This window comes from Anneissia japonica, unplaced genomic scaffold, assembly GCF_011630105.1.
Source record: "Anneissia japonica isolate Jap-2015-1 unplaced genomic scaffold, ASM1163010v1 scaffold3867_len840240_cov202, whole genome shotgun sequence".
NCBI lineage: Eukaryota > Metazoa > Echinodermata > Crinoidea > Comatulida > Comatulidae > Anneissia > Anneissia japonica.
Genome location: NW_022715965.1, coordinates 165,499 through 183,481, shown reverse-complemented (window position 1 = coordinate 183,481; position 17,983 = coordinate 165,499). Strand labels below are relative to the sequence as shown.

The 17,983-nt window shown below is 34.7% G+C and overlaps 2 protein-coding genes across 6 annotated transcripts in view; one reads left to right on the top strand and one right to left on the bottom strand.

Moving 5' to 3' along the window:
- The window catches only part of LOC117109486 (ATP-dependent DNA helicase Q4-like), a 17,008-nt gene extending 5,636 nt beyond the window's left edge, over positions 1 to 11,372 (top strand). For all 5 annotated transcript variants that reach the window (XM_033251847.1, XM_033251848.1, XM_033251849.1 and 2 more), the window contains exons 5-19: positions 856 to 1,103; positions 2,847 to 2,969; positions 3,423 to 3,539; positions 3,825 to 3,917; positions 4,469 to 4,605; positions 4,883 to 5,152; positions 5,444 to 5,620; positions 6,088 to 6,397; positions 6,722 to 7,005; positions 7,153 to 7,278; positions 7,778 to 8,093; positions 8,246 to 8,536; positions 8,744 to 8,921; positions 9,328 to 9,466; positions 9,833 to 11,372. In XM_033251847.1, coding sequence (XP_033107738.1) covers positions 856 to 1,103; positions 2,847 to 2,969; positions 3,423 to 3,539; positions 3,825 to 3,917; positions 4,469 to 4,605; positions 4,883 to 5,152; positions 5,444 to 5,620; positions 6,088 to 6,397; positions 6,722 to 7,005; positions 7,153 to 7,278; positions 7,778 to 8,093; positions 8,246 to 8,536; positions 8,744 to 8,921; positions 9,328 to 9,466; positions 9,833 to 10,069 — 3,046 coding nt within the window. In that variant the 3' untranslated portion in view covers positions 10,070 to 11,372. The remainder of the gene's footprint in view (positions 1 to 855; positions 1,104 to 2,846; positions 2,970 to 3,422; positions 3,540 to 3,824; positions 3,918 to 4,468; positions 4,606 to 4,882; positions 5,153 to 5,443; positions 5,621 to 6,087; positions 6,398 to 6,721; positions 7,006 to 7,152; positions 7,279 to 7,777; positions 8,094 to 8,245; positions 8,537 to 8,743; positions 8,922 to 9,327; positions 9,467 to 9,832) is intronic.
- On the bottom strand, positions 10,661 to 17,910 carry LOC117109488 (TBC1 domain family member 20-like). The gene is made up of 10 exons (XM_033251852.1): positions 17,782 to 17,910; positions 16,677 to 16,758; positions 16,387 to 16,569; positions 16,095 to 16,172; positions 15,112 to 15,206; positions 14,827 to 14,918; positions 14,590 to 14,691; positions 14,072 to 14,213; positions 13,572 to 13,756; positions 10,661 to 13,103 (listed from the first exon to the last, which is right to left on the bottom strand). Exons 2-10 carry the CDS (start codon positions 16,744 to 16,746, stop codon positions 12,884 to 12,886), a joined length of 1,167 nt encoding a protein of 388 aa, XP_033107743.1. The 5' UTR covers positions 16,747 to 16,758; positions 17,782 to 17,910; the 3' UTR covers positions 10,661 to 12,883.
- Positions 17,911 to 17,983: the final 73 nt, after the last annotated feature.

The window sequence follows — 17,983 nt, the reverse complement described above, 5'->3', positions numbered from 1 at the left end:
GGTTGTAAATATAAATGCATCGTTGCAAACATCATACGGTTACTTTATTTTAGAACTATACAAATTAGCCTGTTCTATTGTGTGAAATGTGGAAAGGAAATCTGCGGACAAGGCATTGCCACCTTGACCCTGTTCAGGGCCTCCCAAGTTGAGAGAATCATCGTTTTCGTCCTTAGAATCACTGTCGTCAATATCATAGTCGACTGGGGGAAAAGAAATGCAAGAATCCTCCAATTCAAAGTTATCTTCACTATCCGTATCTGCAAAGATCTGGTCCATAGCTTCGTCGACATTGTACCGTCTGTTTTGAGGCCGTGCACCCGCCATTTTGCGCCTAACCACTTGAAAACACTTTTTTCCGATAAAAGGTTAATTATAGTTCATAGAAAAAAACTATAGAGGGCGCAGAACCTCTTCCTGATTTTTAACAATATTTTTTCTGCATACCCGGTAGTACCGGGTACGCGCAATTCAACAATATGTGTTTATACCCGGTATTACCGGGTACACGCAGTGAAAGGGCTAAGACAACATTCTGATTATATAAGATTCTATATAAATATCTGTTACAATAATTTTCATTATTGAATGTTTTATTATTAAATAGTATTACTAATTTTATTATCGTTACAATACCATAATGATTCCTATTTAAGCTTGTATTATTACTATTATACTTATTTTTATTATGTTACTAAGTTCAAAATTCTGATTATATAAGATTGTATATTAATATTACAATAAATTTTCAATATTGAATATTATTTTATTAATATTAATAATAATGTATTCAAACAATAACTTAGTTGGATAAGACCTAGTAAGATATTTAATTTTTTTAAATACTTTTTTTAGGAGTTCTGCGAGTCTCAATGAAAACTTTGTAAAGATTAATTTAAAGAAGAAAGTTTACACCCGAGGCACCAATAAAATGACAGGACCGGCCTACAAACGCCAGCAATGGAAGATAAAGACGGGTCAAACATCAGGGAAGTCGTACAGTAAAAGCGGCGGTGGTGGTGGGGGAGGTGGTTGGCGCAAACCAGGCACATGCTTTAAATGTGGTCTGGAAGGCCACTGGGCCAAGTTCTGCAAAGGAAAACGTAAGAATTTGCAAATTGTTGTTATGTTTAGGTACATATAACTTAACTTTATTTAAATATTTTATTTTATATATGTATGTGTATGTGTAAAATATATATATATATATATATATATATATATATATGTATGATATTCAAACATATACATGGACATTTGTTAAATAGCTACAGGGTAACCTACGATGTTCCATCATGTCCTTATCTAAACACTGCATATGTACCTTTGATTGTTTATTTATATTGTATGTATATATATGTGTGTATATGTTGGTTTGTGTGTATGTGTGTGTGTGCATATATGTATGTGTGTGTGTGCATATATGTATGTGTGTACGTATGTGTGTGTGTGTTCGTGTGTGTGTGTGTATTTATATGTATGTATGGGGGTGTGTGTGTGTATATGTATATATATATATATGTATATATATGTATATATATATATATATGTATATATATATATAAATATATATATATGTATATGTATATAAAATGTAGGTCTACCTGATATGCGTTTATTATTAGTTTTTACTTTTTGTTTTGTCGGGGTCAAATTGAGACTAAGCTTCGTTACTATTTTTGATCCTAATTAATTAATTTTAATGTTGTCCACTTTATTTATCATTTGATGTATTTATTATTTGATGTATTTATTAATTAATTGAATAAATGTTAATTGAATTGAATTGAATATAACATTTTATATAATAAATCAGTTAAATATATAATTTTAGTATATTTTTAACCTAAATATTATACTGTATGTTTATAAATTACAACTATGTTACAATATACGTACAAACCAGACAAACCGGATAAATAAGATCATGCAGACTCCAAAAAGACTAATACGCCTTTTACACTGCAAGCAAAACTCCGAACACAATCCAGAATTTTGCAATACCTGGGCTAGAAACTCCTGAGTTGTGGTTGGTGTAAACGTCCAAAAATACAACCCAGTTTGCCAAACATCCCGGGATTGATGTGCGGGACGCATTCAGCGTTGGACAATGTGGGCACATTCCAGAATCGCCAGTGTAAACAACACTGAATTTGATTCCAGAGTTAGGTCTTACCTTGCGCCTATTGCAGCTGTGGTCAGGTAGGCCTAAACTTTGCTAGAAACCGGCTAGGCCTAGACACTATTCAAATTAAACCCCATTCACTCCGGTATAGACTTGATATCAAAACTGTTGGTTTAATTCGCATAATTTAAAAACAATCTGCATATACATTTCTTCAACATTGACAATATTGCGCTTTGTCACAATGAGGAACTGAGTGAAATGATGATCACCATCGCAACAAAAATTGAGGGCGGTATTTGAACCCGAGTTCATTGCCGGTGTAAAATGGGAGTAACTCAAGAGCAGCCCAGGCTTTTTCGTTTGATGTAAAAGGGAAATGCATCCAGGATCACTCCGTAATTAACACAATTAATTTTATTCTGCCCTTGGCAGTGTAAAAGGGGTATTAGAGAAGCCATAGTGATTCAATATTTCGTTCTTTATTCGAACATCATCAGGAAAAATTACAGCATTTTAGAATTTACATTTTTATTTACATCTTATTAATTTTTTACCCAATAAAAATACACATTCATTTGTTAAATACTTTTGTTTTTGTTGATATAAAAAAAAATAATGAAACAGCATTATTATTTGGGGGTTTTTTTTCTTGATGAATTGATAATATTCATTTTTCATTTATAATATTATGATTTTGTTTGGATTTGTTTTGTTTTAGGTGCTCCAGTAAAGCCAGACATCCAGGAAGATGATGAAGTGAATCCTGAGGATATGACAGAGTCTCCTTTCCCAACACTGGAGGAGGCAGCCATCGCTGCCACAGGTATCAAACAACCTAAAGGTAGGTAGAGAATAATGCCGAAGCACCTCTTTCAATCTTAGAAGACATACGATACTAGGAAATTGTTTGTATTTGTATATAAAGCAACCATACTTTACAGGATGTTTTATCAATCTAATATTTAATGGCACTGTAGCCTGGTGGTTAAGATGCTTGCTTTCCAATCTTAGTGTCATGGGTTCTAAACCTTGTCATGGCAGGTTACTTTCTGGGAGGTTACTTCTTGCTCGCAAGAGTGCGGAAATCTTCTAATTTCCAGGAGATTTCTACAACTCACAGGAGACTTGGAGTCCTGTTTTATATCATGTTCAACTGTACTCTGCAATTCTAATATATCAATAATCGATAATTTTATCATAAAGTATTATTTACATAAAACTTAGATGTTGATACCAATATTGTCTTATTAACAATACATTGTATATTGTAAACGCAATTTTTTTCATGCACCAGGTGAGGTTACCTTTAACTTCCTGAATGCACCTGCTCCACCACCTGAAGATGACGCACCTGTAGTAAGAATAGCGATTGAGCCATTGTTTGAACTAGACGATAATGGAAAACCAATCGGTATCTGCACACTCTATTTCTTATGATTAATAAAAATGATAATAACAAAGATGATGATGATAATTGTAATGAATGATGATATAGTGAATATAATAATAACAATTATTATAAATGATGATAATGGTGATAATTATAATAGTAACATTGATGATGATAATATTAATAGTATTATATATATGTATAGTAGGTAGGATATTTTTCTTTTGATAAATCAAAATTTAGTAGAATTACTCTTCAACTAGAGGACCATATAACATTTTAATTCCATTTCTTATTCCTTTCTAGAAACTCCAAAGACCGTTTATAAAGCACTCAAAGAAATGGGATTTGACTCATTCCGCGGAGGTCAAGAGAAGGCCATCATGAGAATATTGTCAGGTAACCACATTCTCAATATTCTTGGTATCAAAATATATCGTCTTCATCACTAACATCATAACCGTTGTCATTACCATCATCAACTTCATCAAAAACATGTCTTCATTAACAGCATAACCAACATCAGTATCAACATTACCACCATTATTATCATCATTATCACTATGTTTATCAACACTGTCATAATTATCATCCTCATCATCATTATCACTTTCATCAACAAGATCATCAACAACGTAACCATCATCACCATTATCAACATGGAGGAAGACCATTAACTGTGCAAAGAATTCTTGCCTTATAATAATATATATTTATTTTTATGTTACTTTAGGAGTAAGGAACCTTAACTTTGTTTACAGAGATTTAGTTTACTTTTAGGTTCCTGCCTATTCCCTGAATTGACTGTCATTTTGTTTGTTTATGTTCTTGATTTTGGCAATAAAAAATAAGAACATCACCAAATCATCACCATCATCATCCTTTATCTTCATCATATCAGTCAAAAATAAAATATGTAAAATGTCTTATATTCTCTCTTTTGTCACTAGGTCTTTCAACTTTAGTTGTGCTATCCACCGGAGCTGGTAAATCTCTTTGTTACCAACTACCTGCGTACTTGTATTCTAAGCGATCCCATTGCATCACCTTAGTCATCTCTCCCTTGGTATCTCTCATGGAGGATCAGGTAAGAAAATCATGGCACTGTTGGTTAGTGCATAGGAATCTTTCCTTCTTATTGTAATGTGTCGTAGGTTCAATTCATGTATAACAACAAAAACGAGTAATGAAACTAAATTACAAGGATGACCCAATTCAAGTAGTAGATTAGTTTACCATCAATAGAGGAAGTACTCAATGCCATGTGATATTAAATCCACCAATCAAATGGCAAGTATCTATTTAGGTGTGTTATGAAACAAGTTAAATGTTTAAAATAATAATATTCAATTTTTTTTTCTCAGGTGATTGGATTGCCCGGTTGTCTCCAAGGAGCCCGTCTCCATAGCAACATGACAAAGCCTCAACGAGAGAAAGTTGTGAAGGAGATAACTGATGGGAACGTCCAGGTTTTGCTTGTATCTCCAGAGGCAGTTGTTGGAGGCGGGGGAGGAGGTGGCTGCCTGCCCCCACTCCATCAGCTTCCCCCTATAGCATTTGCTTGCATTGATGAGGCGCATTGTGTGTCTGAATGGTCCCATAACTTCCGGCCGTCTTACCTCATGGTCTGCAAGGTGAGGGGGAACATACATAATTTTTCTGACTTGCATATTTTGGCATGGGGCCCAAGATTTGCCAATGGGCAATATATCCTTGGCTGCAATATTACAGATTGAATATTGTAATTGAATTATACATCAGCAATCATTGAAAATGCAAAGAAATAAAAAGCACATCAAAACAGTCAGTCAATAGCCAATAATTTTAAAACAGTCATACTTTATGAAAATTCTGTGTGTGTATTAGATTATCCATTAATGAGGAAGGTAATGTTTAAATATTTGAATATTTTTTCTTTCAAAAAGGTTATTCGTGAAAGGTTTGGTGTACAATGCCTTCTGGGATTGACGGCCACTGCTACCATGTCAACAGCAATGAGTGTAGTGAGCCACCTAGGTATTGATGAGGATGCTGTTGTGAGGGGCAGGTCCGTTCCAAACAATCTCAAACTATCTGTTTCGAAAGACGTGAATAGAGACAGGGTGAGTAAATTTGTTTTTGAGCAATCCAGTCTGTGATACAATCCAGAGGAACCTTCAGAATTTCATTTAATATGTATGTTAAATCATAGAGAAAATAGAACTGTTCTATTTTCTCTATGGTTAAATGAATTTCTGAATTTCTTGTATGACTTTTCCTCACTTGCCATCACAAATTTTAAAGTATGCACATAGTAGAGATATTGCCAGTTGCACATTATAAAACACAAATATCTCAAAATTATTTTAAAATTATTACATACTTACTACAAGCTACTGATTGAATGTGTTTGTGCAGTAGTGGCCGTGGGAGAACCCCATCGTTTACATTTTCTCACAATTGCATAATATTAAAACTTAAAGCATTTATCAACCCCATTGCACTTATCTTCCTCTGCTAAAGTCTATTTCAAGCTTTAGTATAATGATATTTTAAAGGTTATTCCTAAAAATTTATGTTACCTTTTTAGGCATTGGTTGAGCTGCTTCAAGGGGATCGGTTCAGTAATTTAGACTCCATTATTGTGTATTGCATTCGGCGTGATCAGACAGAGAAAGTGGCCTCCGTATTGAGAACCTGTCTGCAAGATGCTCAGAGGAAGGATGTACCTGCCATGGATTTAGAAGAAACAGATAAGAAAGATAATGCTGGAGAGATCAATGAAGAGGTGGAGAATAACGAAGAAGCTGAGGATGTGAAGAAAAAGAAGAAAGGAGAGGGAAAGGGAAAGACAAAGAAGGAAAAGAAAATTAAAAAACCAAAAAAGATGACATACAAATGTATGTGGTTTTCATTTTTATAGTTTTGTTATGGAATTTTATCATTCATTTATTAAATTTGTCTATTTTTTATTAGTTTACATATTTTCATTGATTGATTCAAGTAGAATACCTGTCTCTTTGAACTGGCTACTGCCATTGTTACTTTTACTAGGACATCCATAATCCCCACATTGTCATCCTCATTTTCTTTTCACCATGGTTGCACCATGGTTCCTCCATGGTTGCACAAAGACCTATACTGATACACCTTCGAAAAACATTTTTAAAATTATTTTTGTAATATACAATTTTAATGTATAATGGTTTTCTATTCATAAACAGCAACAAAGCTAGCCCCAAATGAACGACCTGAGGTCAATAGTGCCGAGACCTACCATGCTGGGATGAGTGCGTGTCAGCGGAGAAGGGTACAGAATGCATTCATGTCTGGTAGCATCCGCATCGTTGTTGCAACAGTGGCCTTTGGAATGGGACTTGATAAGTCTGATGTCCGTGCAATCATCCACTACAACATGCCCAAGAGCTTTGAGAGCTACGTGCAAGAGATTGGTAGAGCTGGCCGTGATGGGAAACCAGCACATTGCCATCTTTTTCTGGATTCAGAGGTGAGATTTAGAAGATTTTTGCCATTTAAATACCCTTTAATATTTTTATTAGGCTACATACAACTGAATGGCTAGTAAACATCTTCAAGATCTGATATTTTAATTATTATTCATCAACGTTATTAATACTATAATAACTATTTACAGGGAAGAGATCTAAGTGAACTTCGACGCCACACATATGCTAACACGCTGGACAGGTTTACCTTGAAGAAACTTTGTCGTAAAGTCTTCGCATTATGCAGGTGTAAAGAGAAAGAAGAAGCTAGGCAAGTAAGTATATCTTCTGCTATTTTTATTTATTATTTGTACTTTAGTATAATTAAGGAGACCTTAGAAACATTATCTGAGAGTCGAGCTTAGCTCTGAACTTTACTGGCCTGTGAGATTGCAGTGGCGGATTCAAGGCCCCAAGTGGCCCCCAACCCCACCCCCAACAATTTTTTTTTTGAATGGAGAAAAAATTAAATTTAGGTCTGACAGTGCCATATCTGGCCATCTAGAAGTACCATAATCATAAATTTTCTTACCTCATCCCCAACCATGGTGGGGCTGAAGTTTATCTAACAATGGGGGGGGGGGGGCTGAGGTGGTTTGACTCTACTTCTGTGAAAGTCCCTCCGCCCTCCAGGTTCCATCTAGTTTGAATTCTTGGATCGGCCACTGGATCTGATATCTTTTACTTTATGACATTATGTCGTATTATTATATATTATAGTTCATGTCTTTTGATTTTCATTCACCCATACAATGCACTTTGTGTATTTCTAAGGCTGCAAAAGAGGCTTTGGCTTTTGAAGATGATGATGCAGAGTACATGATGATTCCAGATGAGATGTTGATGCAGAAAGAATCACCAGCAGAAGTCATTCCTCAACTGGATCAAATTGATGTTGTAGAAAATACCAGCACATCTGATGCTTTGCAGAATGTCACAAAAGAGCAGACAACAACGGAAGGATCAGAGACTGCAGTTGCACCTAGCCCACGGAAACAGCCTAGCTTCAGGAAACATCGGCTCTGTCCTGGACATGAAAGGGCAATACCGATTGAACAAACTGTGGAATCCTTAGACATCAAAGAAGAAGGTCAGACTTTATCACAACCAAGTCTACAAATATAAGTTTTTACTACAGGGGTTCTTGTGATGATGACAGACCCAAGAGCTCTTTTGGATAAATGTTACCTGTAAATGAATAAATTCTTGATTAATTAGAATAATCTGTTATTGATATTCCAGGTATTGCAACTCTCCTGTGTCACCTTGAACTACACCCTCAACAGTGGGTCTCCAACCTTCCACCAGCTTTGGCAACTTGCAATGTCAGCTGCTATGGAGGTCCAAAACAGCTTCAGACCATGGCCCACAAGTGTCCTGCTCTAGCAGCTGCCATTGCTCTGCATCAGCAAAAAACCGGTAAATCTCTTAGAAACCACAGCAACATTGAGTTCCCTGTGGTGGATGTTGCAAGTGAGATGAACTGGCAGTCTGGTCTTGTAAAGAGAGAACTCAAGAACCTTCAATGGAATGGCAAGTTTTTTTTGGTGTACATCCTCATTCTCTTTTCATTACCCTTCATCAGTCTGTCACAATTAGAATATGCAATATTGATAAATTATTTTGCTATTATAGTTTATTATTTATTGTTATTGATATATTATAGAATAATAATAGAATACTTTTATTACAATCAATATTTTATTTATATTATCATAATTTTGCTTTTCAAACTCTTAGGTAAGTCAAAGACAGGCATCATGGTCGAGCTCTCCGATCTTGGCTTCCACTTCCGATCGCCAGGTGATCTGACTGATGAGGAACTTGATGGTGTTGTCGACTTTCTGTATTCAAAGGTTAAAGCTCAAGAGAAGCGGGAGCTCTTCCAACTGAAGTCTCTATTCCAGGCACTTAACAGGTAAATAAAACTGGTTGTTATAAGTTTATTACTATTTTGATTTGCCATTGTTATTATTATTATAATCTTGATTAATCGTGATTGTTTCAATGGTCGAGTGGTTAAGGCAGGGACGGTACAACCTACAGACGCAATATTGGCACTGGTTAGAGCAGCAGGCTCGTTCATTGTTGTTATGGTCGATTATGAGATGATTAAGCAGATACCCTGGTGTACAACTGTACCAGTTTACCTGGGTAGCACAGACACGAAGGGACCCTTTGGGGTGAAGAAATTCACTAAACATAGTTTACACATCAAGCGCCAGGAGCATCTTGTTTGATTGATACAAATTACATTATTATTTTTATTACAGTATTATTATTCTTGAATTATCCACTAATTAAGTGTGTATCCCTGCTTTTAGCGTATCATGTGACCATTACTGGATGTGCAGTGCTGATGTCGATGAAGAAACCAGCGAGGAACTGAAAACAATCCTAAGAGATTATTTCGATCAGAAGTCGCTTGTTCAGTGGATGGATGATGAGGAAATACAAATTGATGTAAGTAAAATTTCAGCCTGCTTATTCCCCTAGGCATGTAGGCTCACATGGTGATGTGGTGGATAGCTGGAAGAAACAAGGAGAGAAGCCATCCAAAGGCCACATGTCTGAAAGAGATTGTGGTTTGGACGAGTGATAGTCTGATGTTTGAGAGAGTCCCCGTCAGTTCACTGCTAGTGGAGTTAAGAGTAATGAATAACAGGATGACATTATCTCATGCTGATTTTGTTATTTTATTTTACATGATCAGGCCGTTCCAAGGTAAAACAACGTAACTAAACAAAAATCTAAAAGCAGTTACGTTATTTGCCATGAGACGGCCAAATCATTGTTCATGCATTTCATAATCATCGTTCTGTCTTTCAGGATTCTATTGTTGCAAGTGCGGCATCTGTACGTGGATCAGTACGAGCCTTTATCAGTCTCCACCATGACCGCGATTTCTCCGGTCGTGCCATAGCACGTATATTCCATGGAATAGGAAGTCCATGCTACCCGGCAAAAGTATGGGGACGTGACCGTCGTTTCTGGCGTTGCCATCTTGACTTTGATTTCAATCTCTTGATCAAGATAGCAACTGAAGTTGTCTTAAAAATGAGATGATTACTAATTATTCAAAATTATATTTTTGTATTTTTTGTAAAAAAAGAAATGTGTATATTGTGAATTTCCACTTACTGAATTAAGATCAAGATGGTTCCAGTCTCAAATTGCGGGTTCATAGTGTTCTCTCTGCAGGATTTTTAATTATGACAAACTGCACTCCCTAAGCCCCATATTAAAACATAGCTTTTAAAGCATTAAATGGTTCCAATCTGCAATAGTTGTGCAAAAGTATTTGGATGTGAAAGAGATAAATGAGGTTCATATGAAATAGCAATAATGCTTGTGAAAAATGTCAAAAACATACAAATTCTGCAGCCAAGATGCTTCGACGACTGGAAGCCATAAATTGGACCATAAGTTGCTTCATGGCTCGGAAATTAATGGCAATATGATGTGATGTATCATTTCTGATGCCAAAAGAGAATGATAAAGAATTTTGTATAATAAAAAATGCTGATACATATTTTTCAAATATTTTATGTGAACCTGCATTAATGCTGTCACTGTCATGTTAAAATGTAAACATCATTATTGCTGAGATTTACAAATCTACAAAGATTCAAAATAAAACTACAGTACTTGGATGCATTAGAAATTAATTTGTTTTTTAATCATAAACATTTACTTGATTTATGAAGTTGAAGAAAAAAAATCCTTGCCAATATCTCATCATGCTGATATCAGACATATTGCACAAACATTGCAGTGACTATGAGCATGATCATAAACGTATAAAATTATATAATATTAGCCAGAGAATAATCAACATAATTATATAAACACTCATAAAACAGTTAACAGCAATATACTCTCTTATCCAGTAATCACATGTATGTATCACCGTAAAATACAGTCAACATAAAATGGTAAACATCATATTTATAGTTTCATTACAGTTACAGTATTAAGAACCAAATCATATATACTTTGTAATTTCCTGAGTTTTCAAATTAATTATTGTAATTAAAATTTTTATAAATTGTAACATAATTGCATCATTTTGTTTTCTTTAAAAAGAAAAGAATGAAAGCTAAATTTAAGTACTTAAAATATCAGAACATAGGTTGTGTACCCACCACAACTTTGATTTTAAAACTATAGGTCATGACCCAAATTTATGTCACTAAAAAGTTTCTGAGGGTTGCAAAACACATGAAGAATTTTAAACACCACCGTAAAAAAATACCATGATTTGCGAGCTCTAAAATACAGGCCTTGGGTCATTTCAAAATAGGGGATCAAACAGTAGGAACCAATGCTCTACACAATCTGGGTTAGAAGAGATAATTGAAACATGCAGTCATAACTATGACTTAACTTAGTACTGTTAATTCTGAAGTAAAGTTTACAAAACATGGGCTAAGATAATGGCCAATAGTCACAGATCCTTAAAACAACGCTTTATATTGTGTTATACACAGTAGAAACAAAATATTAAATAAAACTAGTTTTATTTCAGAGGCAGATTTTTTGTTAGGGAGTGCTACCTACCCCAGCCCTACTCTATCATAGGAGTATGATTCACAGGTGTGGTTGTTAAATTTATATTTTCAGAGGTCTTCAATAAAAATTAGAATTTAGACCAACTTTGTAGTAGGCTATTATTTCAGTCATATTTTAATAGTTCTTAAGGGGCCAAAGCCTGTTTATTTCTCCCTGCCAATAAAGTTATAATTATTTTTAGTACAGATATTTTAAGACATTTTAACTCTGTAACCGCCCTTTGTTGTTTTTGATTATATTATCAAGGCTTATATAAGTCTAATGGTTCCTTTTGAAGAATTTCAATAATTATAAACAAAAACATATTTATACATAGAATAATTACAAGGCAGTGGCTAGGAATACGTTCCCATTTGCTATCTTGCCAGTGGTGAGTGTTCCTACCTGTTGCCAACCCTTACCGAATAACATATGGTACCGTACCTCTAGACACAATGTAATTAAAAAACGTAACATCAGGACAATCAAGATTCTGATTTCAGGATTTAAGCTTGTTTTTATCAAACATAAATATTCATGATTTACTTCGTAATTACACAATTTCGTTTCTAGATAAATTTCTATATTGGTTTCATAATCTTTGTCATTTACAATAAGATAAAGTATCTAGCAATATTAAATATATATTATTTACTTACACCACTTAAGCAGTACCAAATTGTACCAACACAGCTACAGTCATATACAGACCTTTTTGTGGCAATGATGCTCATTTGCATATCATTTACATACAGGCAACCACAGGAGTACAAAAGCATTTATTGGCAAGGCTTATGTGTAATTGGTTATAGCTCCAGGACAGTATAGTAAGCCTAACATTTGAGATTAAAATTTACAGTAGAGTGGTTTCGCATTACTGTTGTTTTGTTATTTTTACTTGTTTTTTGGTACTGTATTTATATAGCACCCTTTAGGTTTAATACAAAGCATTTGTTTTCCCTGGTCACTGGGTCCACATGCTTAAGTCTTGCTGCCATTTGCGCTGCAGCAGTCAACCTTACCAGGTACCCATTTATACTCCTGGGTGGAGAGAAGCAATGCAGATATAAATGCCCTGCTCAAGGACATCAGCAAAGTGCATAGCAAGAAACCTTGACCTTGAGGTTGGTAAACCAAACCATCCCCGCTGCGCTAAATTGCCAGCGACACAGCATTATGCTGGTAGAATACAATAGTTAGCTTGAAATTGATCACAACTACAAGCTGGGAGTCAATATGATGAGCATCAAATGTTAAAATGTATTGCAACAAGGTGTGTAGCTCCTTTTATCACAGCTTATACACTTCAATATAGAGTAATTATTTGCGTCATACCCAAAACTCCGCAGCCGTGTTAAGAACAGCAAGGGCAGCAACACCAACCGCCGTTGACAGCGCCCACACCGCAACCTTCACAGCTCGACTGCTCTGAGTTCTGAAAGATGGAAAACTGTTGCGTCTACTCTGCTCTCGCATCAGTTGTAGGATGGCATCTGGTCGTTGATGCTCAACAGCCGATTCAAAATCACCGTGCTTGGATATTGTAGTACTGGCAAAGAAATAAAAAATTTATGACTGGGAACATCCTCACACTCTTAAAGGCATTTACTGTAGGCAAAACAGAATGGTTGCAAGGTTGAGACCAATGCTGGTTATGCAGCTGTTTATGTACCAAAAAAACAGATTGCGCCAGCCCCATGGCAAATGTTTGAATCCACAAAAATAAGTAAAAGTAGTTGAAAATCACCTCATATCACCTTATTTTTACCAGCTAACGCCCCCTCACTTTATCATCGATCCCTCCTATTTTATCTTTACACCCCCCCCCCTATAAGCCCTACACCCCTAGATACCCTGCTGGTTACAGCTTGGGATACCTGGACAAAATGTGAATAATTTGGGGGATGGTATAAGATTGCATATCAAAGTTTATAATGCCTTTAATATATGCAAAAAAGGGAGCTAAGACATTATCATGGTTATATACCTGTAATGCACCTCTCATTATACAATATACCTTTGTTTGTACTGAAGTCTGGCCTCCTTTGCCATCTCAGAAGGTGGATATTGCACAAATAAGTCTCCAGCCTTGATTATCAGGTGCTCAAATGGAAGGTCTTGTGGAATTTTGGAAAGAAAGCTGTGTACATACACCATTTCGCAATCTTGCTCAAGCACACCTTTCTCTCGGTAGAGCACAATCTATGCAACAATAATTTCTAATATCAATACTTTATCCAACTCATAATTATCATTTGCTGGTCAAGCATAGATCTAAGCAAGTGGCCAGAGGTTTGCCGAATCACAACTGTACCAGCCATTCTGTGTTGACATGTTGTTCTTTGCTTGTTAGAGAGAACAGGCTCCTGGCCAAAGTTTATCCTCCCATTTTAATTTTAAACTTCACACTATGTTACTGTATTATTAAGATTATATTTGCGATTGTAATCTTGCTCTATGCTATTACATAGCTACTATAGAACTTACTTCAGCCCAATAAATTAAAGAATAACTTACTGCAGCTGCTAAGTAAACTGGCATTAACGGGTGACAAGCTAGGAAGAAGTCGTACAACCGCACAATGCTCTTGTAATCATTTAATACATGACCATACCATGTGATCAACCACGCCAATGCAAAAACGGTTCCAACTTCAGACCTAAAAATTAACAATAGAAGATGTGCATTTTTTTAAATGTAAAGTTCATATTTAGGCTCTGGGAACATGTGGTGGTACTATGTCAGTACACTTTAAGGCAATCCTCTAATCTTTCTGAATTATGTAAAAAATTATTTTTCATAATTAGATCAATATGTCTTACTCCAGAAGGTCTCCAAACTCAGTACCTCTCAAATTATCCATTACCGCTACGCTAACTCACCTCAATTCAATTTGCCTTGCCGAGGCAACACGGATCTATTCTCTTTATAACATAAAGTTTTAGTTTCCAATTAATCAATGCATTACATAGTGGTTTCTGACTGTTATAATATCATAATTTCTCTTATTGTTTTGATTCCTTATTTCTACTTACTTTTGCATGAAGTCGTGCAACACTGGACTCCCTTTACGAATAATTGGGAAGAGATAGTTTAGCATGTGCTTTGTCCTATCCATAGTAGAATCCATGAAATCTCTGCAATAAATACATCTTTATATTAGATTTAAAATATAAATTATGGCAACAAAAAGTCGGTTTTATCATAATTTTGTATATTATAGGATTATTATTAATCGTATCAGAAAAATACTTGCTTTAAAAAAAAATTACCTAAAGTGGTGAATTGATAAAACATCCATAATAGACAGAGCCATGTCCTTTCCAACAGCTAACAGAAATGTCACGCATATATCATGATAACCCTAAGAAATATAAGATATAATAATATAACTATTGTAATATTTATTTTTATTGTTTATTAAATATGTTAATATTTATACTTAGCACATTTATAGTTTTGTTTATAATATTCACTTCTAAATATTGTTTAAAATGAGTTAAATATTAATACAGGTAACTTACTGTATTATAATTTTCAAGTTTCAAAACTATTACCTGGTAATAATGCAACTGCTTATGTCGAATTAACACCTGCACGATTATATTAGTTAACTGTTCTTGAAGCACTTCACGTTGATCATCTTTCATTCCTAAATAATATGGAAAAATATAATTGAACAATTACAATCTAAAGTGGTGAATGAAGATCAGAAACATAGATTATACAGACAACAAACATAGTTTTGTAATCATAAAAAAAATATTTAATTCACATTCTTTACATGTATACCATATATATTTTTAAAAATTATTATAAATTATTGTTTATTCAGTAAAGAAAGGAGTAGGACCTTTGTTTTGCCATTTTTAGATCAGTAAAGTATCACTACTAATTATAATACTATCCAATCCCTTTTCAAAAATGTTTGGACAAGAATTTTCTTTTTTTTAACCCACCTTAAGCAACTTTTTTTTTTTATACCTTGTTTCGCAAACTTACTTTTTTAAAGATTGTTAGGAGAGGGCAGAAATAAAATAAAGATGAAATTTTGTTTTCTTATTTAGCAAATAGTTTGCCAAAAACATCCAGACGGAGGAGAAAATAAAAATAAAATTTTATTAGTGAATGTAAACAGTGTAGTAATGGGATGGTTAAATGCTTTAAATTTGTACAATTAGGAAGAGATATATATCTTATTTTTGGAGATTTCAAGGCAGCGGTGGGCATAATAAAAATAATGAAAAACTATATTTTTTTTTTTCTCAATTTTCCATTCTTTTGTGGGGGCGGGTGCACTAATCGACCAAAAATAAAATGTTATTTAATTATTCGAAATCATCACTATTGATTGGTGGATGGTTCGCTAAAATAAATTTCACTTAAGCTCTGTACACACTATTGTATTTCATGTGACAAATTTGTGTGGCGTGCCCATATATGGGCATGATGATGTCATATTACACCCAAATATGGGCATATCAGTTATTTGATAGTGCGGACAGAGGCTTATAGTACATTTGATCACTTTCAAACCTACCTCTTGGAAACCTTTTTAGAGATCTGTTTACATCAAGAATAACTTGATTGTAATCCCGGTGTTTGGTAATATCAGGGGCTAAACAATAAATGAACAAAATCAAACAATCCATTGTAAATAATAATATATCATTTAATAAAATATTATTATTCTTCATTTCTATAAAACCATATTTAAACATTTACATTTTACAATATACACAGTTAAGACAAATTGAAAAAAAAAAAATCAATGGATAAAAATATTTGGCATTACATACTGGTTTCAAATGACAAACAACTTCATACAGTACCTAGCTTTTTTTTATGTTGATCATGTACATTGATGTTAAGAAGTTTTGGCCAAACTTTACGCCGAACTTCATCATTCAGCAGTCCTCCCTTGCTTATGGCATGTTTACGAAGAGCTGCAATATCAACTGGGTCAGAGTTCAAAGCTTGGTAGATGGCAGCCAACTTAGCTTTCTTTTCAGATTCTGTTTGCACAATAACAAAGATGATTTTATTAAGATACCATAGTAGTGAAAATAAAACAAAAGTAGAGAAAGTAAGGCCATACATGTAGTATTTATAATTTACTAACCTTTCTGTGGTGTAGTAGGTAAATTTGAAGCAGCTTGGGCCTTTGATGATTGAAAATTTGAGGCTTTCATCTTGGCTAGCACCTAGAAATTTAAAAGAAAAACAAGCCTAAATTTAAAGTTAGACCACTACATACCACAGTACATCTATCTATGACAATAATCAGCAAATGAGAAGCTAAAATGACAATGTGAACAAATTCCTAAATAAACCAAATGGCAAAAGAACTGACAAGCATTAACACTTACGATAAGATTTTTCAAATTTCAAATGTGATAAGGCAGGAAACACTCCAAAGCCCCAGAGAAGTCTTTTTTTTTTACCTTGAATTACCTTGATCTAGAGGCATTTGAGGCTTACACGAATGAGAAAACTAAATTGGTGGTCAGACCAGTGTCTCTCTAAGACTTAAATTGGTTGGGGGGTTGTCAATATTACCTCACTGGGAAGTGAATTCCAACCATTTGATGGTTGCAACTTTGCGATGTTCTAGAGCGAGTTTTCCTGATCTTGCCACTATGCCCTCATGTGCTTGAATCTGCCACCAGCACAAAGAATTTGGTTTAGCTTGTCGATACCTTTACAAATTTTGAATATTTGTAACATTGCAGACCTTTTTCCTCTATATTATTATCTATTTTATGTAGGCCTACTTACCTTGGCCTCAATAGTAATATTTTTAATCATTAATACAACAACAAGGTATGTCCTCGTACCATTAATAATATGCCCCTCCCTACGTAGGCCCTAGCCTCTAGCTAGTTAGGCCCTCCCATTCATAATAGTCTATGACACATAGATTTTAATCAGTTTAACCTAACAATGTCCTACCCTCAAGATCAACATCATTTATTTGGCTGACAATCAAGATAATTAAATGACCACGAAGAATATAGCTCTAAAAACTGTTTTTTGTCTAGGCCTCACTCATCGGCAGTTCAGCGCATGCCACGTCAAATGAAGGCGGAACTAAGTGTTTCTTTTTACCCTTATCAACGGCTTGTTGTTGATGAGCCTAGCCTAGGGCCAGGCTCAAGCATACATCGCCTAATTCTCACTCTGCAAAATATGCAACAAACACACATTAAGTACATATGAATATGTACCTCAAATCAATAATTTACGATCAAAATGATCCCATAAATCACACTTCTTCTGTGATGATAAACCGGCTGATAACAATAAAAAAACATGTTGTGAGTAATACAAAATCCCCAGGTCAATGTACTAAAAAGTAGGTCATTCGCACGCATCACTGCACACCAGTGACTTGCGCAGAGCTGGAGATGAAAAGCATACGGCAACCAG

Bases quoted from the DNA above. Each gene is read 5' to 3' on its own strand.
- LOC117109488 (XM_033251852.1), bottom strand. From the start codon at position 16,746: ATGAAAGCCTCAAATTTTCAATCATCAAAGGCCCAAGCTGCTTCAAAT. The intron at 16,173-16,386 runs GTACTGTATGAA...TTTATTGTTTAG, and splicing joins TCAACATAAAAAAAAGCTAG to CCCCTGATATTACCAAACAC. The intron at 14,919-15,111 runs GTAATAGTTTTG...TATATTTCTTAG, and splicing joins AGCAGTTGCATTATTACCAG to GGTTATCATGATATATGCGT.